This window comes from Cygnus atratus, chromosome 22, assembly GCF_013377495.2.
Source record: "Cygnus atratus isolate AKBS03 ecotype Queensland, Australia chromosome 22, CAtr_DNAZoo_HiC_assembly, whole genome shotgun sequence".
NCBI classification, from domain to species: Eukaryota; Metazoa; Chordata; class Aves; order Anseriformes; family Anatidae; genus Cygnus; species Cygnus atratus.
Genome location: NC_066383.1, coordinates 472,758 through 495,118, shown reverse-complemented (window position 1 = coordinate 495,118; position 22,361 = coordinate 472,758). Strand labels below are relative to the sequence as shown.

At 56.5% G+C, this 22,361-nt stretch overlaps 2 protein-coding genes across 6 annotated transcripts; one reads left to right on the top strand and one right to left on the bottom strand.

Annotated features, from left to right (window-relative positions):
* The first annotated feature begins 131 nt into the window (after positions 1 to 131).
* FAM118B (family with sequence similarity 118 member B) lies at positions 132 to 13,059 on the top strand. 4 transcript variants are annotated; one of them, XM_035555939.2, is made up of 9 exons: positions 132 to 218; positions 809 to 857; positions 5,775 to 5,852; positions 8,053 to 8,305; positions 8,961 to 9,188; positions 10,610 to 10,738; positions 11,304 to 11,589; positions 12,210 to 12,269; positions 12,581 to 13,059. In XM_035555939.2, exons 3-9 carry the CDS (start codon positions 5,782 to 5,784, stop codon positions 12,592 to 12,594), a joined length of 1,041 nt encoding a protein of 346 aa, XP_035411832.1. In that variant the 5' UTR covers positions 132 to 218; positions 809 to 857; positions 5,775 to 5,781; the 3' UTR covers positions 12,595 to 13,059. The 4 variants fall into 4 exon arrangements, with proteins under 4 accessions (XP_035411832.1, XP_050571031.1, XP_035411831.1 ...); XM_050715074.1 differs by adding an exon at positions 10,464 to 10,526 and having other exon boundaries at positions 134 to 218; positions 5,775 to 8,305; XM_035555938.1 differs by lacking the exons at positions 132 to 218; positions 809 to 857 and adding an exon at positions 10,464 to 10,526 and having other exon boundaries at positions 5,769 to 5,852; positions 7,698 to 8,305.
* A 151-nt stretch (positions 13,060 to 13,210) lies between these two features.
* Positions 13,211 to 22,228, bottom strand: SRPRA (SRP receptor subunit alpha). 2 transcript variants are annotated; one of them, XM_035555936.2, is made up of 14 exons: positions 21,999 to 22,228; positions 21,470 to 21,553; positions 19,962 to 20,125; positions 19,514 to 19,674; positions 18,469 to 18,622; positions 17,857 to 18,010; positions 17,395 to 17,501; positions 17,074 to 17,192; positions 16,657 to 16,743; positions 16,112 to 16,284; positions 15,810 to 16,023; positions 15,564 to 15,727; positions 15,342 to 15,440; positions 13,211 to 14,489 (listed from the first exon to the last, which is right to left on the bottom strand). In XM_035555936.2, exons 1-14 carry the CDS (start codon positions 22,122 to 22,124, stop codon positions 14,361 to 14,363), a joined length of 1,935 nt encoding a protein of 644 aa, XP_035411829.1. In that variant the 5' UTR covers positions 22,125 to 22,228; the 3' UTR covers positions 13,211 to 14,360. The 2 variants fall into 2 exon arrangements, with proteins under 2 accessions (XP_035411829.1, XP_035411828.1); XM_035555935.2 differs by having other exon boundaries at positions 15,342 to 15,727; positions 21,999 to 22,208.
* Positions 22,229 to 22,361: the final 133 nt, after the last annotated feature.

The following is a 22,361-nucleotide window of genomic DNA, read 5'->3' as shown; positions in this document are numbered from 1 at the left end:
AAAGCTAATTCTCACGCACGCGCCCCCTTCTCCCCCCCACCAGGAGGAAAGTCCCGCCCCTTTCTCTACGAGCCAATGGAATGGCGGTGGCGAAGGGGGCGGGCCAATCGCTTTCCGTTCTCCCCCCCACAGCTCGCCGGGGGCGGGGCCGCGGGGCGCCTGCGCGGGGCGCGGCGGCGGCCGGGCGTCTCCTCATGGGGCCGGGAGCGCGGCGCCAGGTGCGGGCGGGGAGGGCGGGCAGAGGGGAGGGGGGAGCGGGGAGCGTTGCCATGGCGACAGCGCGGGCGTTGCCGTGGTGACGGCGGGCCGGGGTCGCGCGCGAGGATGGGGGGGGCGGCAGCGCTGAGGGGAGCCCGGGGCCGCCATGGCGGGGGGGGGGTCGGGGGGGGTCCTGAGGGGTCCCGAGGGGCCGGGGGGGATCTGAGGGGACCGGGGCGAAACCTGAGAGGCCGGGGGGGGGGGAATCTGAGGGGCTGGGAGGGATCTGAGGGGACCTGAGGGGACAGGGGGGAGATCTGAGGGGACATGAAGGAACCTGAGGGGATGGGGGGGTCCTGAGGGGACGGGGGGGGAATCTGAGGGGCTGGGGGGGATCTGAGGGAACATGAGGGGACCTGAGGGGCCAGGGGGGTCCTGAGGGGCTGGGGGGATCCTGGTGCCACACCTCAGCCGCCCCGCTCAGAGGGCCTTCCCCCCCCCCCCCCCAAAACGTGTTTTTTTTGTTTGTTTTCCTTCCAGTGCTTTCCCCTGAAAACACTGCAGGGCGGCCACCCGCTGAAAAGAATTTCTTCCTTTCCTTTCCCCACAGGTGTAGCGCAGGCGGCTGGCGGCGAGGAGGGGGCAACGCAGGAGGAAAGGTGAGGCGGCTGCCGGGGGGGCTCTGCGGCAGGGCGAGCCCCAGCCCCCAGGCGGGTCCTGCCCGAGGCCGGCAGACCGACGGAGTGGTTGGGTTAGGGGGGAGCTCAAAGCCCACCCTGTCCCACCCCATCCCGCGGGCAGCGACAGCGACACCTCCCCTCAGCCCCGGCTGCCCCCAGCCCCATCCGGCCTGGCCTTGGGCACAGCCCCAAGACGGGGAGCCTGTGTCTGAACGCCTTTGTCTGGAGCCCATCAGCCGCTTTCCCGTGCGGCGTTGTTGTTAGGGTACAGACCTCTTGAAGGCTTCAGTCGGTGACGTTTAATGCAGCCGGGGGGAATTCGACTCATGCGAAGAACTGCACTATTAATTAAAACCTCGGCTGCTGGTACCTTGACTTGGCATCAGAGGAGGCAGAGGGCTGCGTTCATGCATTGGTGCAAGCGGAGCAGGGCTTGTTCTGTTCGCTTGGCAGGTCCCCGTTACGCCTGCAGTCTGACCCTGCCATGGGTGTCAGAAGGAAAGGAAGGGTTTCGCGAGCCTGCTGCAACTGCAGCTCCTGTGTGGAAGGGCAGTGCTCAGGAATCGGCCAAGGACAGCTCGTTGACTTCCTTCCGGGTTCTCCTACCTGAAACTTGGCGAGTTTTAAACTGTAATATTTGCGTTATTTCCACCATCTTAAAGCAGCTTAATTTAGAAAGCAGTTCTGAATTGGGCCCCCGCAGGTGGCTCTCAAAGGAGCTAAAAATAATAGATGAGCAGAGGATTTGTACTTGCTTCGCTATCTAATTAGCTCTGTACTTTGAGCGTTTCCGTTGGATTAATACGTGGATGTTGCAGTGCCGGAGTTTCGAGCCCATGACAGATGCAGGGCTGGCAGGAGTGTGAGGCGCGCCCATCGAAGGAGCCGGATCTGCTCCGTGCTTCTGCGTGTGCTGCTGGTGGCTGAGCCCAGCCAAAAACGTTGGAGGGCTCCCGCTTTACCCTGCGCCTTCGCGGCCACAAACTCAACTTTTCAATCTCTAGAAGTTGATAGGAAGTGATTGGTTATACCTTATGGTGTTAAAACACCGTTAATCAGCGGGGCTCTGCGTGTTTATATCTTGTCAGCTGCGTGCAGCAGCACCCATAGGGGATGCCGCCCAGCACGAGTCTGTCGCGGAACAGCTCCTCACTGAAGAGCACCGAGTTGGAAGAACATTTTTTTTTTTTTAATTTGCTTAAACTTTAAATATTCAGGTCCTCAAGTGTAGTTGACTTGTGTACTGGCTGCCGAGTGTGCAGGCAAACAGAGGGCATCCACAGCCCATCCTGTGGGTGATGCGTGCGGAGAGAAAACGCCTCGTAAATTTTCCAGGGTGGCTCTGTGCCCAGGGGCCAGACACTGAGCAGTGACACCAGCAGCGTGGTCCCTCCCGCGTAGTCCCTCGTTCCACTTGTTTGATAGAGTTAGCGCAGGCTTTTTGTAAATAAATACCCTGCGAATGTCAGCGTTAATTTGGCACATCCTCTGCTTAGGCATTTGGTTTTAGCTTAGCTAGGGCTTTGTGTTTCATGTGTTTCACAGCCGTCTCCTTGGATGCGTCTTTGTATGAAACATGGAATTGTTGTCGTTAAAGCTTCTTCTGTGGAAGAAAGTTTGTTCAGTGCTGGCAGCTTGCGCATCGTTTGAAGGTAACAGTTCCTTGGGAAAATCTGTTCTGGGAGCACAGAGCATCGATTCAGTGTTCATCACAGTCCTTTGTTTCCAAATTAAAAGTAGGAAGCGACATTATACCGTCTCTCTTTTTTCCTTAACTGTTTTTTCTTGCCTTCTGTTCCGCTATTTTGCTTTTAGCGATGAATCAGCAAAGTCACTCCTACAGTCAGCAGGAGCTAGCTGTACCTCAGAGGCTTTAAGGTAAATTAACGAATTTCCGAGGTGCGGAGGGGGAGGGAGAGCCGAGGGCGGTGTTTGTGCCGTCTCCAGCTTACTGTAGTCTAAGTACCTGGCGAGCTCTGGACGTTTCAAGGAGGAAGCTGGAGAAGTGCTTCTTGTCTTGCAAGGTCCCGTCTCCGTCTTCTCCGTGGGACGCTGACGGTACAGTCGGTCACTGCCAAGTGCCCTGTGCAGGATTTTCCCCGCAGCAGTGGTGCCGTGCTCTGAGATAACGCTGTTTAATTTTAGTTACCTTGGCCAGAACGTGGTTGTGCTTGCGTGATCTGTCCCCCAGGAGAGCAGACCTTCTCCCAGGCTGCAAATCCGGAGCTTTACATTTCCTGGCTGAATTTCCAAGACTTGATCTTGAGAGAAATAATCTGTAGCTAGGAAGAGCTTTACTGTTGTTAAAGCTCTGAACAAACAGCACTTTTTTGGAGACAGCAGAAGTCCAGACATTATTTGTGGTTTGGTTTTGGTTTTGGTTTTTTTTCTTGTTGGTCATCTGCAGTAAGTAGAGATGAAAATCGAAGTTCATGGTATTAGAAAGCTAATTCTTGGTAACTGTAAGGGATATTTTTTCCTAAGTTCAAAATGACTTTTGAAATGTCCTTAATGCTTTAGAGTCACTTAAAAATTAAGCCGCCCTGTGCTGTTCCAAATACTGTGTACGTGTAAGAGGAGCAAAACGCGAGCGGTGATGGGGCAAGGGGTTAGCTAATTTGTGAGCAAGCAAAACACGGGGCAGCCCAGGTAGGGATTTATAGATAGGCTTGGGTTTTGAGTCTCAGAGAACAGATAATTTGCAGCGTAAAGCCAGTATAAAGGTAAATTACATCTGTAAACCCAACCAGTTGAGGAGCTGGTATTTTGGGGAGGATTTTACCCTTGGCTGTTACGTGTGCTGCCTAGGAGAGAAGCGAGGGCAAACCCGGGCAGCGCTGGGAGCTCTGCGTGTTGCTTTGTACAAACTTCCTTAAATATTCGAGTTAACGACGGGTCTGTGCTTTAGTCCCTAGCTCATCTGAAATGTTTGCTCTTTCTTTACGCCGTTAATTAAAACCTGGCTGGCTTTGCGGAGCAATCTGTCCTTCCGGAAGAATCACCTGAGCAAAACTGAGAGACCTTTCCCTCCTGACGGGGCTTTTTCCCCTCGGTGTTTTGTGTCCTGCCCTGGCTGCCTCCGCTCGGGGTGAGCTCGACGTCACTGCCCGTCCGGCCGCCTGCCTGAGCAGTGCCCGTGCGCGTGGTCCCCGCTTCCTTCCTCCTGCCCCCCAGGCAGCACCGCTCAGAGCGTGGGCTTCCCTGGCAGCTGCCCCCTGAAATAGTTCTCTGCAGGGCCCGATGGCTGCCCGAGTGGGTGTCGGGGGGGCACGCGGGGTGAACAGGAGGAGACAGCCTCCGATCGGAGTTCCTGGAGCAGCGTAAAAGTGCAGCCGGGCTCTGCCACGGGTTTAACGCAGGGTACAACATTCAAAAGGGTGTGTGGTGGAGGAGCTCGCAAGTGTGGGGTGTGTAAGCCCAGCTGGCTGGAGCCTGACTCCTCACTCGCTAAGTGCTTTTTAAAAGTCTGGTCTTGAACCTGAGCTTGAACGCAAAATAAAGGTGATTATTTAGGTGGCGGGCAGTGTGTGCTGGGTGGGGATTCAGGAGGCAGAGTGCCACGGCTGGCTCCCCAGCTCCCCTCTGCCAGGCGTTCCCTTGCGGTGCAGGTTTTCAGAAGGGGTGAGACACGGAAGGCCAGCGAGCACGCTGTCAGCACTGCTCCTGTGAGCGTCGGCGCGTCCCGTTCTCATTATCCAGCGTGAAAGGATGAGTTATCGAGATGCTTGGGACAATCTCCTAAGTGATTCCTGCTCACACTTACGGCCCAGCTGAGGTTTCCTACCTGGGTAGAGTTTTCCTGTGCATTACGTCTGAGTGCTGCAGCTCTGCTCCCAGAGCTGCGGAAGAGACTGCTGGTGCCTCATGTGGAGAGAAGCGCTCGACTCTCGCTGCGGCTGCGTGACAGCGAGAGGCTGCGGTACCTGGACAGGGCTGGCACTGCAGGCCGCTTGCTTTTGTACGTTCACATTTGGCAAAAGCCTGCCGTTGGCTTAACAGAAACCAGAATTGTCGTTGGACTCCTCATTGCAATTGGCAAGAACAACAGATAAGGGTGAATAGATCTCTCTGCTTGCTTTTCGTTTGAATAGACTTATTTTGGAGAAGCAAGTGGGAGAGGAGCATTTGCTGGCAGGCCTTTTGTATTTTATGTAATGGGCTATTGGAGGAGTTCTTGGGAATATGACTTCCCTTCTGTCGGCTTTAAGGTCAGACCCCAGCACGTCTAGCTGTACGGCAGGCTGGTAATCCTTCCCTCATCGCTGGAGAACGGAGTCCTCTCGGTAGCCTTTTGTAGCCAGTGCAAATCTTGCGCTCCTTTCCTCCTGCTCTTTCTGAAGCAGCGAGTTCTCCAGCACGCAGCGTCTCGGAAGGGGGCCGTCAGACGGAGGAGGATGGCCGAGGTGAAACGGAGGCTGCGGCACGCGCTCAGCCGCCTTCGTAACCGTGACGGCAGGGCCCCGCGGCGTGCGGGGCGCGCGGGGCAGGAGCGTGGTGCCGGCCCACGACGGACACCGGGGTCTCGGCACCCAGCCCTCGGCGGGGCTGGCAGCGCTGTGCTCGGCAAGGCGGGGGTGCTGCCGCCGCCGTCCCTTCGGGCTCCGAGGGGCAGTGGCACGCCGCCCGCGGGACGGCTCTCCGGCGCCCTGCGGACGGAGCAGCCAGGCGGCCTTAGCAAACCCGGTCGTAAAAGAAGCTAAGGAGGCGGACGAGAGCCGACGTGCAAAGTGCAAAACCAAGGAAGTGCGATGCTTGGCCCGAAGGCGGTGTCATAAAGATAACAAAGCTAGGTGTTTACCTGCCCGTTCCAAGCTGGCCGAACAAAAACCTGCGGTGTGTTCCGCGTCGTGTTGCGTGCATGTAGTGACTTTGCTTGTGGTGATTTGTCTACTATAGAAACTGGATGGCTTCTACGGTGAGCCTGGGTAAAGACACATTGTTGGAAGATGGAATGCCACCTGCAAAAAAGCCCAGGTAAATTTAACTATACTCCAGCGAATTTCTTCTCCTAAGAGCTTTTTCTGTAATCTTGCATCATCCTTTAGAGAGAATGACGTTTGGCACAAAGCTTTAGCAGTCGTTCGTTCCAGTTGCTGAGCCGAGAGCTGTGTGCTGTCCCTGGCCCTGCCCTCTAACGAGTGTTCTCCTGCCCTGCGTGGAACAAAGGCCTTAATGCCAAGCATGTACCAAAGAACTGCTTTGCTGCTTGTTTTCTTAACCCCTAAGGCAGGATGCATGGTTGCACAGAAAGCTGGCTTCTCTGCGCTGTCTCTGTGGTTTTGTTTGGTGTTAACCCTCACTCAGGTGCTGCCCACCCCTAGCACCAGGCCTCTTTGTGGCAGTTGTGCTTCTGCACTCCGCCTGGACGGTGGCTCCGAGGAGGGCTGGCAGTTACTCAAATTACTTTGACTTCGCTGCACGTGAGGGCTAAATAACTCCCCTCTCGAGGCTGCCTGCGCTGATAAGGAGGTCCTCCTGCAGTCCTCTGCGTGGGGACCTGCTCCGTTTTGAGCGTGGCGCTAACTCTGGGCATACCTCCGCTTCTCTCCAGCCAAGGTTGTTACTGTGGCTGCTGTGATGGGCTTAGCTCTGGAATTAAGACATACCTGCAGATCGTGGACACCCGCAAAGGAGAAGCTGATTCATCTAGGGAGTTGTCTTCCACTCACCTGATTTATTTATGGGTTCCGGAGGGCTGGAGTGCACTTTCTGTCTCTTCTGGCCTTTGTCTCCAGTTTGGCCCAGTGAATGAAATGAGCAGGAGAGGCTGCGTGGGTGTTTGTCCTTGCTGAGGACATCACGAGTCTGTTTGTCAGTGCAGGAAAAGAATGTCTCTTCTTGGGTATTTGTTACCTGTTGGCTTTCAGCACCTAAGTTTCTAGTTGTGTTTCTGTAGTAGTTCATTAGCACGAATCCTGTGTTTGGAGGTGAGACTTGCAGTCCCCAAACTAAAACCCGCTAAATCTAGAACTGGTTCGCAGCAGCTAACGGTGAATTCCTTCTGAAGAAAAGGTTAACTCGTTTGTTTTCTTAGGCAGTAGAGGAGAAAAAGCAAAGCTCCATCTGCGGGGTGTCTGTTTCCTTTCCCATTCTTGCAGAGGATCACGTTTGCAGATAAAAGCAGTCCTTCCAAGCCGGCTGCCTCCCCGGGCTGCTGCTTTGCTCAAGGCTGAGGTTCTCTGGGAAGTTGCGGCCCCTCCCTGCCTCACAAAAGCAGCTTGCCGCCAGGCTGCCTTTAGGCACAACAGGATGGGGAGAAGTATGTGCACTTAAGGAAGGTTTGATAGCATCAAATTTAAAAGCACGGTACAGGTGTGAAGCCAGGAACAAGGAAGAGGGGAGGAGGAGCAGGTAAGGAGCATATAGCCAGGCAGCCCTTTGATTAGACTCCTCTTACGACGTGGCCTTGTAAAAGATTGGCCTCGAGCGTCCCGCTGACACTGAGAACATAACAGGGAAGGGATTTCTGGCACAGCAACGCCCAGGCTTAGCAGTCCTCTCAGCAAGGAGGGTTGGGGTGTGGGAAGGGCCTTTCCAGGGCAGAGCGCTGGGAGGAAGCCCCCGCTTCCTTTTTTTTGTGCTGCTCTAAAGAGGGCTGCTGTCTTCAGCCCCCCCTTGGCCCCTGTCGCTTAAAGGCAGAGGAAGCTTTGTGGTGTCGGGCACCTGTTTGGGCTGGGCACAGTGATGGCTGTGTTCGCTCCTCACGGGGCTCTGATTGTGCTTTCCTGATGCAGGACGAGGCCTTAAACCGGCCCGTGTGTTAAAAGCGCCCCTGCATCGACGAGTAACTTTCTGTGTTGCTCACCGCATCTTTTGCAGTGTCTCCAGCTTTTCTGTTAGCTTCCAGTTACTGTCATTCACAAGACTTCTGGCCCTCCCGACCTGCAAAATTCAAGGGACTTAGCTGTGCTTCAGAAGTTGTGCTGCGCGGCCTTGGCCTTCCCTGGGACGTCGCACTTCCGTACCGTGTAGCCGTGAGCATCTGATACCGACCTGTGGAGCTGGGCTCCGCCTTTAGGGGACACCGAGTTGCCTCTCTTCGGTTTATCGGAGAACCCTAGTGGACGTGCTGATGCAAAATTTAGGCAGTCTTGTCCTTGGTCTGCATGTGCCGTGACCCAGGACATCCCTCGGTGTATGATGCTGCCAGCTGTGCTGCTTTCCCCTCTTGCAGGAAGCTGCTGCCAAGCCTAAAGACCAAGAAGCCTCGGGAGCTTGTTCTGGTGATTGGGACAGGAATTAGCGCAGCGGTCGCTCCCCAAGTCCCAGCACTGAAGTCTTGGAAGGGGTTAATCCAGGCCCTCCTGGATGCTGCTATTGACTTCGATCTTCTGGAAGATGAAGAGAGCAAAAGGTTTCAGAAGTGTCTCCACGAAGACAAGAACTTGGTTCACGTTGCCCATGACCTTATCCAGAAGCTGTCTCCGGTGAGTGTGCTTAGAGCAGGGTACGTAAATGTCCCAGGTTCCCACCCCTGCCGTAGGAACTGGCTTTTGGAAATCCGCCAGTCCTCCGGCGAGTACCATATGTGCAGGGAACCGAGCAAGGGCACTTACTGCGCTGGGTTCCTGGGACGGTGCTTTGGGCCTGATGACTCTGAGCCAGATCTGCATTTGCGTGGCCGAGGCACCGTCAGCAGCAAACAGGAGCACAAAGAGGCGTCTGTGTGTCCCCTCAAACAGCCATGTGCCCTCCTGTGCCTGCTTAGGTCTCGTTCTCAGGCTGGGTGCGTACCAGCTTCTGGATAGTTAATGGTGAGCGTGCCAGGGAGCCTCCGGAGGGCAGGAGGAAATCCCAGCGTTCAGTTGTGGAGAGTGACGCTCCTTTATTTCTGACCTCCACAGCTGTGCTGATGAGTCTGGATGGAGCGGTGCTCTGATGAATGTCTCTTTTCAACCATTCTCATGGTCTTGCTTTTCAACCTGAAGAAAAAAAATCTGATAGAAGTGCACTGCGTTTGCCTTGCAAGGCCCTCTAGCTTTGCAGAGTCCTTCAAGAAACGTGGGGAGTTTTTGTGTATTCATTTGGCATGAAATATTAAAAGAAACCAGGCTCTGATCTTAATCTCTCTCCGCTTCTCAGCGCACGAGCAATGTTCGCTCAACATTTTTCAAAGACTGTTTATACGAGGTGTTTGATGACCTGGAATCTAAAATGGAAGATTCTGGCAAGCAGCTGCTTCAGTCTGTGCTTCACCTAATGGAAAATGGGGCACTCGTGTTAACCACGAACTTTGATAACCTGCTGGAACTGTATGCGGCGCACCAGGGGAAGCATCTGGAGTCTCTTGACCTGACGGATGAAAAGAAGGTAAAAGATGATGGTTCTTTCTGATGTCAGGACTGAGCTGGGACAGCACAGGGCAGCGCAGCTGCGGGGTGTGCTGTTATGCCCATGTAAGGGGGTTGTGCTGTTCGTGGGAATTTACACCATGTTAGACGAACTCCATGTAGAGGCTCTGACAGCTGGGGGCAGCGAGCAGAGGCATGAAGATGCAGGCTTGTTTCTGAAGCGCTGTGCTTACTGGCTGACATCCGTTGCTCAGGAGGAGCCTTTGAGCCTGGCATTTCTTTGATCTCTGTCCCTGAAACTCGTGGCTTGGCCTTGCTGAAGTATCGCAAGCCTTGCTTCCACATAAGGCTCGGACTGACAGATCTGACTGACCCAGGAACCCTGAGTGAGAACCAAAGCCGGCCTGTCTATTTTGGTCTCGTACCGATGAGTGCTCGTCGTGATAGCGTTCTCAGGGCTCAAGCCTGTGAGACAGCTCCTGGGTGCTTTCCTCCTCCCCCATCCCCCCTACTCTCCCTGCTCTTTCCGAAGTGGCCGAGCGGCTCCGTGTGCGGTAACTCCCTGTGCTGCAGCTTGTTCCGCCGTGCTGCTGGGTTTGTAGCTGCTCGCCTCGGACAACCCTCCCTCCTTACCCAGCGGCCCCAGGCCTGCAGTCAGGCAGAAAATGGGAGCGTGGAACAGCACAGCCCGCGCTCCCCACTGCCTGCCCACCTCGTCTTCACGCTGCGGGCTTTCTTCGTGGAGAGCACGGTGTCTTTGTTTGGTGCGCACGCACCGTGTGGGTGCTGTGAAGTACTTAGGTAGTCTCTTTCCATTCTGACTCATTTCTGTGCTTCACGTTTCCTGTGTGACCTCTTAACCTACATGGCCGGAAGGACTTAGAGCGATACAAATAAGCGTTCTAATTATTGCAAGCTTAAATGAGCCGCAGTCCGTAGGAGTAAACTGAACGCCTACGAAGTGGCTTTCTGGAATGAAGGTCAGCTGCTGAGCTTTCTCAGATCTTCCCAGAGCCTAGAGGGGCCAAGAAATGCACGTTGTAGTCTCGTGAAGCATGCTGACACAATATTTAGAGTTTGTCCCATTTTTCTGTTGAGTCCAGCGTATTGATTGGGTCTCTTCCTGTGGCATCAGCCATTCAGCTGAAGTGTTGAACCAAACAAGTGCAACAGGCTGCCGCTGCAGGCTGTGATGTAGAGGCCATTGCACTCGGGCCCCCTTGAGGAGATAAGATGTAACACGAAAAAGAAGCTGCCTCATTGAGAAGCTTCTCCAAAATTGTCTTTTTGACAGCACGTAATTCAACGCTTGAAGAGGTCGGAAGCAATCCTAGAACAGGAGCCGCAGGAGACCTTAGTAAGGAATATCCCCATAGCAACTTGTTGGAAGCTGAACTGTCTGCTCTCGCTAACGTTTCTGGCGCGGTTTGTTTTGTGCAGGTGCTGGAGTGGGCGCAAGAGAAGAGGAAGCTCAGCGTCCTGCATATCCACGGCGTGTACACGAACCCGAGCGGCATAGTGCTGCACCCGGCCGGGTACCAGAACGTGCTGCGCAACACGGAGGTCATGGTGAGGCACCTCGCTGGCTCTGTGCGCGGCGCACCGGCAGGGATGGACAAGCTCCTTTTGCTTTTTCCTTTAGCTTCACTGGGTCAAAAAGCGAAGAACAATTTCCAGCCTGCCCCAACCTGTGTTTGCCAGACCAATCACCTGCCCCTCGCTAAACCTTGCGGTTGTTGCAGCTGCTCAGAACATGCGTTCACTGACTTGAGGTTACATATTTTAAGAACTCTGTATATACAAATCTTCCATTTCCCATTCCAGCCCCTGGCAAGCTTGTTTGTAAACTGGGCAAAGATTCAGCTGAGCGTAAAACATGAGTTTAGAGCCGGGCTTCACGCAGGGTGATCAGAACCCTGGATTTTCTTAAATAGAACAAAGGGGACAAATTCCTGAGCAACTTGCTCTAGCCAGCTAATCTGCAAAAACACCTCGCCACACTCGCGTGTGGGCTGAGGGAATGGTGACACTCCTGAAGAGTCTCATAAATTAGAAGCCAAGTACTCTATCTTTCACCTTGTGAAGATAAAACTTGCCTTTACTAAGAACATCTCTTTTTTTCTTTTTTTTAAAGCGAGAGATTCAGAAGCTGTATGAAAATAAGTCATTCCTATTCTTGGGCTGTGGTTGGACTGTTGATGACACCACGTTTCAAGCCCTGTTTTTAGAAGCTGTGAAGCACAAGTCAGACCTGGAGCACTTTATGCTCGTGCGGCGAGGAGATGTGGATGAGTTCAAGAAGCTCCGCGAGAACATGCTGGACAAAGGGATTAAAGTGATTTCCTATGGAGATAACTACGCAGACTTGCCTGAGTACTTCGAGAGGCTGACGAGTGAGATCGCCATGCGGGGTCGGACAGGTACAGGGGCTGCAGGCAGTGCTGGGTGACATCCTGTCCCAGCAGCACGGTTCTTGACGGTCATTGTGATGTCTGCAGTGCAGGCAGTGTGGCCCCTTTTCTCTGTGCTATATTACTAAGATATTTTTTTTCCAAATTGTCTGCAACTGTAGTTGGATTTGGGGCTTGCTTTCACACAATCACAGTTACGGTCATACAGTGAAAACAGCTCTACTGCTTCCAACACATCCAGACTCAATTTTTGAGGTGCAGCTCATGTTGTTTATTCCCTTCCTAGTGAAAGGAAAGAGCGTTCCAGTCTCACAGTTTGGTCTCAGTGACCTGCAGGCTGTGCAGACCAAGCTAATGCTTTAACATGTAAGAGACCTCACTACTCATAAAAATCCGAAAAAAGAAGCAAGTTTGCTAGCCAGAGCCTTGCTGGTGCGTGTTCTGAAGGTAAAACCCAGAGGGAGAGCCTGTCACGTGAAACTACTCAGCACTAAGTGCTGCGTTCAGATCCCTGGCACCGATCGCTTCTGAAGCGCTCTCAGCACCTCCGCCCTCCCGGAGAAACGCGGGCTCAACACCTCTGATGCTCTCACCTTTCCACCTGGTGCTTACCCTCCGCTCCTTTTTAGGTGTGCTTAAGGAGGGACAGCAGCTGAATGGCTCCGCCGCTGCCCGCGACGAGATAAAAGGTAAGATTTTCCCCCAAGCTCAGAGCGAGCAGCCCCGGCCGCAGCAGGCCGAGCTCCTGCACGGCGGCTGTGCGCTGGGGCACAGAGCTGGGCACCGCCGCCTGCCCTCCCGGCACAGCGGCCACAGCTAGCTTGTCCTGCACGGCGCCTCCAGGGCCGGCCCCAGCGCGCAGCTCTCAGAGAGGTCCCACCTGCCCTGCAGCGTTTCCCTCGCCCTCTCTCACCACTCTGCCCAGCTGGAGCCTCCCCAGGTGCCAGGGGAGCCCAGGATGCCCCGTGCAGGTTTCACGGAGCCTTTCCTTTCTGCACAGGATGCAGCACCTGAGCGTCGGCCTTGCCCAGGAGCAGTGCCGCAGAACCTCCCTGGGACGGGACCAGCAGGAGCCAGCAGCTCCGTGGAAGCGTGCAGCCTCCAAGGTCAGTCCAAGGGAGGAGCAAAGCCCCGTCCAGAGCCGCTGCTCTCGCCCACACGCACTGAGACTCGCAGAGACACATCAGGCACGGGACAGAGGGCCGGGCCGTTTCCTCAGACTGCTGCCTGATTTAATGTAGTAACTGTCTTTTTTTTTAATCAAGGGTGCGTTTGCCTGGGGACTGTTTTCTCCCCACCTCAAGTGCAGCCTCCTGTAATTTCACACTTAGTGCTTTTGTATTCTGTACTTTCACTTTAAAATGAAACTTGAGCTTTTTTTTTTTTTTTTTTTACTTGAAGCTCTAGTTTTCTAGTCCTTTCTTTGTACTGTACAGTATTTTGTATGTTGAAGCTTGTATTAAAGGCCTGTTCAGCTGCCCCCTGGGGGCTGGTGTTTTGTTTGCGCTCAGACCTTTCACAGAGCCTGCCCGGGACTTGGACTCCTGCAGGCTGAAGCCGGAGGCAGGAGTTGTCTCCCCCGTGAGGAGAAAAGCGTCCTTGCTGAAGGCAAGTTATATATACGCAGAAAACAAATTAGGAAGTTTATTTATAAATTATGTCTCTTAGCAGACAGCATTCAATTTATTGCACTATAGCACATCTGCAAGACAGAGCTACAAGACGTTGTAAGAGAGTTTTGTATTATTCAGTGTAGCACTTTAGACCGGGATCAAGAGGCACTCTAAAGGGGGAGAAAGGGCGCAGGGAAGCAGCAAGCAGCCACCCTTGTCTTCCAGTATTTTTTTTCCTTTTGCTAGCATATTTGAGGCAGCAAGTAACACTGAGGCCAGCAGGCAGAAGACACGCAGGGGCTCGTCGCCCTCTGGCGATCAATTCGGATGGTCAGACCAAGCTGCCACAGCTCCCCAGCTCGCGCCACAACATGCGGCACCTGGGTGCCCTGCGGCAGAATCCCACTGACAACAGAAATAGGGACCTTAAGGCAATTTAACATCCCCCCTCTAGCCCCTGCTTGCCCAGCACGGGGGCAGGCTGTTGCAATTTTTGGTTTATCAACTTTGGTGAGCTGCCACCATCAAGCTAGCAGCACTGTGACCGGTCAGATGGTCTAACGCTGCTGTTCTGCGGCCTGTGGGACCGCTTGCCTGCCTCCAGCCTGACAAACAAGCCCGCATCCTCCCTAAGCTGGTCTAGAAATCAGAAGCAGAGCTCACAGGCTCGGTAAGCACCTCCACCAACCCCCCAGACGCTGCTAACAACTGGACAGCCCCAAAGCACAGCAAGTCCTTGCATTGCCACTCGTACAGCATGAACAATACAAAGCTCTGGTTTCAGCCTCTGTGTGAGGGAGGCTGAGTCACTTAAACAGAATGAAGGGACCCGGGGAAAGGCTGTCACTGGGTGAAGCCCCGGCACTGAGCAGGTACGAGTGCTCCAGCTGGAGAAGACGGCTTCTATCCAAAAATAAACTGTAGTCAATAAATATGGCAGGAGAGCACGGAGCTAACTGGAGCAAGCACAACGACCAGAAACGCCACCGTCCTAGTTCACGCTCACGCAGCCAGTGGCAGGAGGCACGGGCAGGCAGGGGAAGCACAGCTCTCGCACCCGCATCCCTTCATTCTGTTTTGCACTACACTGGAAAGACTAGTCAGTCACGGGGTAAAGCATGTTCTTCTGAGACATCTGCAAACAGCAATTTGGTGCAATCGTTGTTTTTAGGCCTTCATGAGTGCTGCGACCACAGCCTTGGCGTTAAGGCTACGCAGATCACAGTAGGTTTGTCCAGTACCAACAAAAACGATGGGCTTGCTCGTGATGTAGGTCATGGAGATCGCAGCGCCGACCTGCCAAGGACAAGCATCTTTAGCCAGGGCCGACGGGGGCTGTATTTCCAAAAAATAAAAATAAAAATAAAAAGCCCCACTCCTCCCGCTTGTACAGAGCCTGCTACTCCAGAGAACTAGTTCTAGTTCACCCTACGCCGTGACATGGAAGGAAAATAAGGACCCGAGAATGCAACAAAGATCAGAATTGCTGAGCCTGAAGCTCTGGAATTGAGAAAACAGGCAGATGCAGAGCCGATTCAGCCTGCTTTGCTCTTTGCCAACAGGCTGCTCCCAGTGGCGCAGGCCCCTTGGGGTGTCACGTATCGCAGAGCCAGGTATCGGTACCACCTACAGCCACAACTCGCCTCCCACCAGGGTTTCTCCTTCTCTGGATTTCAGTCCTTATGCTGCACAAGCGGGTTCACCCTGCCACAAGGTTTTAGTGCTGTTACTCCGCACGGCATTTAATCCGGAGTTTGAAGGCCCGATTTGTGGTGCTCCTCCCTGCAGATCCCTCTGCTTGCTGCAGCTATTCCAGTGCTGCAGCCTCAGGGAACCACATCAAACAGCCGCCTCCTGTTGTCCAGATCCGTACAGTCCCAACTCTGTACGACCCGCTGCAAGAATGCTTGTGAACCGAGATACCTCACAGCCGTTTTTCCAGAGGCACAGAAGTCAGCATGCTTAAATTTTGTTTAGATGATGGCAGTGCGTTTACACGCAGAGAACTGCATCCAGGACAGCACGGAAACGCCCCGTTTGTTGACTGCATCTCCCTTTCCTCCCATCACCAACGGGTGCTCACACCAGCTCTCTGCAAGGCCCCAGTTAAAAGGAAATCCCTCCTGGGGCACGAGGCGGCCTCCTTACCTTGTCATCGATGGTGTCGAACTTGGTGAGCACGATTCCATCAATGAGCCGGGGTGTCTGGGCCATGGAGTGATCAGCCAGCGCCTTGTTAAACTTGACCTGAGGAAGAGAACGCATCCAAGAAACGCGCTTGTGATGCTGACGCTGTCCACGACTCCTCCAACAAAACCTGCAGACACCTTCTGCTCCCATCTGCCCTGCAGGAAAACTCTCGGCACTCACCAGCTGGTCCACAGCCTCATTTCCCACCAGAGCTTCCCCAACAAACAGGACCAGGTCGGGAGCGTTGACCGCGATCAGCTTCGCCAGAGCGGTCATCAGCGGGGCGTTGTCCTGCATGCGGCCCGCCGTGTCCACCAGCACCACGTCAAAGCCCTGGTTACGAGCTGGGAAGGCGGGGAGGTGGCATGAGCAGGAGGAAGCCCAGGGCCCCCAGGACAGCCCCTGCTGCTCCCAGCTTCCTCCTACCGTAAGAGATGGCCTCCATGGCGATCCCCGCCGCGTCCTTCCCGTAGCCCTTCTCGTAGAGCTGCACCATGGTCCGCCCGCCGTGGCTCTCCGGGGGGTGCAGGGCGTTGAGGCGGCGGGTGTGCGTGCGGAGCTGCTCCACCGCTCCCGCGCGGAAGGTGTCACACGCGGCGATGAGGACGCTGAAGCCATTCTCGATGAGCCAGAACGAGATCTGCAGCCAGCAGCGGAAAAGCCTCGTCAGCAGCCGTGGCCTGAACTCAGCAACCCCGTCCCAGGGAGCCGGCAGGACCGTGCCCTACCTTGGCCAGGTTGGTGGACTTCCCGACACCGTTGACACCACAGAAAGTGACCACGTAGGGCCGGCGATGACGCTGCGCATCCATGACATCACGGAGGACATCCACACGGCGCTGGGGCTGCAGGATCTGCACTAGAGCCTCCTGTAGGGCCTGCTTCACTGTTGAGGTCACCGCTGGGAAAAAGAAGACATAAAGAGAAGCTGTCGCACCTGGAAAGCGGTCCAGGGAAGCCCTGAGCCCCAACCCACAACCATTAGGAGGCCAGGACAACACCTGGTGGCTTCCAAAGCATCATATATGGTTGCTCAGTTTAACAAAGTTGGCAGGAGTCACAGGCCTCCCTCTCTTTCCAAAATAGCTGGGGTCAAGCCTGTTCGTGCAGCTTGGATCGCCCACACTTATTTGAGAGGAAACTCAACAGCAGCACAGCTGCAGCAGCTGCTGGGACTACCCGATTCCGTGTAGCACCAGGTCAGAGAAGCAGGAGATTCAGGGCAGCAAGCCTCACACACCAAAAAAGCAAGGAGTGCAGTGCAGCCACTTACTGGTGAATGTTCCCATCACCTTCCCTTCCAGTTTCTTAGCCACTGACTCACAGAGCTGGACTGCGATCTCGGCTGCCACGTTTTTTGCTTTGGGAGAGAGAAGAGATCGGGGTTAGTGGGGCTGAACAGGTGCCACATGCTTGGACATCAGCGTCCCACCAAGCCCCAGCAGTCTGATGGATCGAGGGAAGGCCGAGCGGCAGGATCCCCCCTCCAGACGAGACTGCTGTCCTCTGCCGCTGTCGACGACTCCCCCAGAGGGGAGGCAGGAACCTGCGACATTTCCTGTGAGAACAACTCCCCAAACCGTGGGCCCTGCCCGACCCCCTGGAGCCCACCCTAAGCACAGCACCCGGGAACCGGCTTGGCCTGCCTGATCCACCCAGTCCAACCCACACGCAGCAGACCCACGCTTACCGATCAAATGGTCTTTCATCTTTTCCAGAACCGGGTCCATGTCCTCTCTTGTCAAGCTCTTGGAGCCCACCAGGCCTTTCAGCATGCCAAACATGCCTCCCAGGCCACCCTTCTTTGTGCTGCAGAGAAGCACAGTAGTTACCTTCGGGTGTGAGCGGCACGGTGCGTGCAACCGCCAGCAGCAGGGAGACACACGAGCCTGTCACGCAGCTGACAAACACACCTATTTGTCTCCGCTGTGTTACTGGTTAGACTGGAAGATGAGTTATGGGAGGGAAAACGAGGAGCGTGTAGCAGTCAGGGGCTGTAGGAGCTTCCTACCTGGGTTTTGAAGTGTTCTGAATAACCTTCTCCTCTTCAGCTTCTTCATCGCTCTCGTATTCAAGGTCATAGAGGCGGCCGGGCTCCCGATTTCGATCCCCCAGGGCCTGCAAGGGGAAGGCAGCGTACTGAGAAGCGGCAGCTGCTCAACTTTGTCCTCTTGGCTTGCCCTCACCGCCACCAGGAGTGACGCCAACTGCAATCAGCAGCAGAAGCAACTCCACACAGATCCTCGTCAGAAGGGCTCAGCTGTCTGACCCAGCGTGCGCAAACTGGTGCTGCTCGCTCCTGTCGCAGCAGGAGAAAACGTTCTCTAGCCAGCGCTTTACGCTCACAAGGCTGGACGCCGCGATCCCCTTTTCTAGCTCTCCGCCAGCCGTGGAGCCCAAGCTGCGGTCATGATGCCCAGCTGATTCGAGAACAATGCACTGAAGCAGACATCGCGACCTGGCTTCTCCTTACCACATCAGGGTCGAATTCCTCCACAGGACAGGCCTCCGAGTTCCCATTGGTAGTGGAGTCGCTGTAATCGAGCACTTTGGCATTAGAGTTGCCCAGATCCCACACTCGGGGTTTCTTCCCCTTCTCCTTCTGCGCATCAGGCTTCGGGGACTTGCTAAAACAAAGACCAGAAACACATTTTGTTCAGAATGAGCAAACGCCTCCTTAGAAGCCATGAAAATTCAAAGCCCAGGTGTCCAAAAGGCAGAAGCCAAAGCTAAAACTGGCCGATGCCAGGCCTCCATAGATTATTTATCTGAACTTTAGTCCTGTATCACGCTTGATGTGGGCTGCTTTAACCCAAACCAGGCACCAACGCGCCCTTGACTCACCGTGGGAAAGCCTCGCCAAAAACAGATCCGGACCTGCACACGAGGTCTACACTTTGAACTCTAAACTGTACTTTGAGCACGGTCTGATGATTAGCGGGATGACTTTCAGGGTCACTACAGGAAGGAGAGGCTCAGGCACGGCTGAGGGATGGCACAGAGCTTCTTTTACACACAACCAGCAAAGAGCTGGTCTGCAGCCCAGGCAGACTCGCCACGACCTGTCCGTACCCTCGCTACCCACCTGGACTTCTCGCCTGCTTTCATGTGCCTCTTGAAGAATTCTTCCCGGTTCTTCTGCAGTATTTCATCCTTGGTCAGTTCCTCCCTGTCCCCAGCTGACGAGGGCTGCTTCTCACCCGGGGCTGCTTTATTGGATGCTGTAACAGTTTCCGCTCCTGCGGGACGGAGCCCAGCACAAGCTCAGCCTTGCAGAACAGGCAACGCCACCACCACCCAGCATTGCACCGACTCCACATGAGGCTTTCCTCTGTCAAGAGAGAGGCCTGCTCCAGCCTCACCTCTACGATTTTGGAAGCCTCAAGATCTGGGAGCACCTTATTTTGGCCCAAAGGCGGCTGCATTTGGGATACGATCCTCCCAAGACTGGCAGCTGACCAACCAGCCCTCCCAAAACATCTTTGTACGTACGACACGCACGCGTCACTCCCCACGGAAGAGCCAAGAACACACGCGGCACGGCAGCGCCGTTACACCAGAACGGCCTTTGCCTGTCGCTGTCCCAGCTGAAGGGCTGCATCTCACACCGCCAGCCCTCCTCACCGTGCTCCCAGCTTCCTTTCCCAAGGACAGAGCCGAGACACGCCGAACTGAAGTCCTGCTGGCGGTTTCGCATTGCTTCCCGAAGGGCACCGAGCTGCCTCCTCTCGTGACGGGGCAGTTCAGCAAGGCCAAGCCCACGGGAAGGCCCCTGCTGCACCACGCCCGCTCTCCCGCAGAGCAGGGCACCCGGAGGCACGGCATCACAGAATATCCCGAGTTGGAAGGGACCCGAGTCCAGCTCCTGGGTCCGCACAGCGCCACCCAAAGCCCAGACCCTACGCCTGAGAGCGTTGTCCAAACGCCTCTTGAAGTCCAGCAGGCTCAGTCATAACAAGAAGGCACGTTTGTTAAGCAGGGCTTTCCCTTCACGAACAGCAAAGGCCCCTGAGCAGCGCTCCGGTGATGCAGAAGGAGCGGCGAAGCGCAGGCTGGGACCCGCGTTCCACGGCTCTGGAATATTTACACCCCACAGGTACGCACGCGCTTTACCTTTCCCATCAACTCACCCTCCTTTTTGGAGCCTTTATTCTTCTTGGTCTTGACTTTCTCCTTCGGTTTCTCCCCTCGGGTCTCTATCATACACTTGACAGTCTTCTGAGACTTCACAGACTGCTCAAACGTCTTCATTACGGTGGGAGCTCGGACTTTGCTGCTCTCCTCCGCTTCCCTGCGGGACAGCGCACATCAGCCCAAACTCCAGCTCTGGGCCCCCCGTCCCCACGACCACCTCCGCTCTAGATGGCGGCCTCAAAGAGCTCAGCCCCTCCCAGCTATCAGGGCATTTACCAGCAGGCAGCGCAAAAGCGGAACGGATCTCCCTAGCCCCGGGTGGCACCCACAGGGCTGCCTTTCCTTCCAGCAGGGGAAGGAGCGACAGCCGCGGGGACACAGCCCCTGCCGCCCCGCACAGCACCGGGCACGGGGGAGCTTTGCAGCGGCAGGAAAGGTCGTTACCGGAGGAGACGCAAAAAGTCATCTTTAAAATCAAAGGTGCCATTTAGGAGGCCCAGAGCGCCTTTCTGCTGAAACTCGTTGCGGTACTTGTCTCTGAACTCCTTGTGCACGTCATCTATCAGCTTGTCGACGTAGGTTAGAGTCAGGATCTTTTGAAAGCCCACCTGCAACAAAGCACAGGGAAAAGAGGTTGCCCTACGCAAGCGGCACGCGCAAACTCCACAAGAAGTCTTAACCGCTCTTACATCCAGCTGGCAAGGAGGAGGCAACGAGCTCTCCCAGATTTCGGGCACCTGACAGGAGGTGCTTTCAGTTCAGCAACCAGGCGATGCAAGCTTCAGGCTACGTTTCCTAATATAACCTCCGAAGCTTTTAACGTGTCCTCAAAGAAACGGAAGCGGCACGACGCAGAGCTTCACGCTGAAGCGTGACACCAATAAAAACAGGTTGGATGCCCCACAGCGACAGCGACTTGTACCGAAAAACCAGGAAGCCCTGTGCTTAACGCAGGCACCCGGGGAAGGTTGTGGGGCTTCACTGAAGCCAGGCAGAGAGCGCTTAAAGGAGAGAGGTCAGAACGTTTTCTAAAGCACAAGACCGAACACACGTATGCGGCTTTCCTTAAGGAGGCGCAGTCACCGCAGACTTCTCAGGCGGCCGTCCTGTGCTGTGGTTCCATTAGGACGTAACGCCCCGTGGGGCTCCCGTCCCAGCTGCAGCGCTTACGTCTCGATCCTACCACGGACACTAAAACAAACTGACGGGGACCCGCAGCGCCGCGTGGCTGAAGAGACGGTCGTGTCGCGCCCCGCGGCCCTCACCCAGCAAACCAAACCCTACAGCACGGCCCTTGGGCAGGACACTGCCAGCACCCTCAGGGAAAAGCCTCTCTCGTCCCAAAAACCCCCGAGCCAAAAGCAACCCCACCCAGGGAGCCGAACCGCGGCGGTGCGTGCCAAAAGCACCGGCTTGCTGCAGATGATTTTTCTCCAGCCCCGTGTGCACGAGCTCTGCTGTCCCAGCGGGGAGGTGCGAGCTGCCCGTGCCCCACATGCGGCCGTTCCCATGCCCTCCCCGTCCCTCTGGGTGCCCGGCAGGGCTCACGCCGCATCCCAGGGGCGCTCCCTCCAACGCCTGGCCCAGCTGCGGCATTTCCCGGCGGGCAGCACCTCTTCCACAGCGCCGTGCCACCGGCAGAGCGGGAGGAACACCAGGGACAGGACATCCCGGGGAAAGCTTCGACTCCGAAGCGCGAGCTGCCGCCCGTGCCGGCCTGACCGAGCTTCCTCACCAAGCGAGGGCTTCCGGAGGTTTGGGGCAGGCAGCGGAAAGCCCGGCAGGAAGGCGCCAGCCGGTATTTCAGCCCTCCCGGAGCTCCTGAGCGAGCCCCGAACCTCCCATGAGCGTCCCCGTTCTCCTCCAAGCCTGAGCGCGCCCCTTCCCGGGGGTCCCTCAGCCCCCCCGGGCGGCAGGACACGCCGCGGCACGGCGCCGAGGGGGCCGCTTACCACAAACACCAGCTCAAACTGGTTGTCCAGCTTGTACTTGAGCGTGAGGGCCTCATGGGTGAAGGAGTTGCTGCCGCCTCGCTCCTGCGGGAAGGAAGCGGCCGCTTCAGTGCCTGACTGCGCGGGGGGGGACCTCCCCCCCGATACCCCCCTTCCCTCCCCACCCCTCCGGGGTGCTGCCAGGCGGAGCCACCCTCCCAGCGAGCCCAGCACCACCCTAGGGGGGTGCCCCCCCCCACCGGGCAGAGCCTCCCCCCCACCGCACGCCCGGCCGTGCGCGGATATGGGGGGGGGGGGCGGGCAGAGGAGACTGGGGTGGGAGGGGGCAGCGCGGGGGGAGCCCAATGGGGTTGGGGAGGCCCCGGGTGGAGGGGGGGTCTCGGAGGGATGGGGGGGGTAGGGGGGCCCCGGGGGGGTCCCGAGGGTGTCCCAGGGGGGATGGGGGGTCTGGGGGGGGTCCCGGGGGTCCCGAGGGTCCCGCCCCCCCCGCCCAGCGGCCTGCCCCGGCCCCGCCCGGCGCCCCCCGGACCTGCAGCAGCACGGAGCGGATGAGGGCGTTGACGGGGGCGGTGGCGGCGGCGGCGGGCCCGCGGACGCCCTGGAAGCACCACAGGACGAGCCCGCCCTTGCTGAAGATGGTGAAGAAGTCCAGCATGGCGGCGGCGGGGCGCCGGGCCCGGCTGCGCGCACACGTCGCACTGCCCCCCTCAGGGTACTTCCGCCGGAAGGCGCCCCTCCCCTCCCCCCTCCAGCCGGCGGGGCCGCCGGTTGGCTGCGGGGCGGGAGGGGAGGCGGGCGCAGGCTGCGCGGAGAGCCAATGGCGGGGCGGGGCGGGGCGCGCGGGGATTGGCGGCGGGGCGGCGGCGGGGCTTAGAGGGAGGGGGCGTGGCCT

Bases quoted from the DNA above. Each gene is read 5' to 3' on its own strand.
- FAM118B (XM_050715074.1), top strand. From the start codon at position 7,985: ATGTGCCGTGACCCAGGACATCCCTCGGTGTATGATGCTGCCAGCTGT. The intron at 8,306-8,960 runs GTGAGTGTGCTT...TCCGCTTCTCAG, and splicing joins TTATCCAGAAGCTGTCTCCG to CGCACGAGCAATGTTCGCTC. The intron at 9,189-10,463 runs GTAAAAGATGAT...TCTTTTTGACAG, and splicing joins ACCTGACGGATGAAAAGAAG to CACGTAATTCAACGCTTGAA.
- SRPRA (XM_035555935.2), bottom strand. From the start codon at position 22,124: ATGCTGGACTTCTTCACCATCTTCAGCAAGGGCGGGCTCGTCCTGTGG. The intron at 21,554-21,998 runs GTCCGGGGGGCG...TCCTTCCCGCAG, and splicing joins TCCGCTCCGTGCTGCTGCAG to GAGCGAGGCGGCAGCAACTC. The intron at 19,675-19,961 runs GTAACGACCTTT...GCTGTCCCGCAG, and splicing joins GACTTTTTGCGTCTCCTCCG to GGAAGCGGAGGAGAGCAGCA.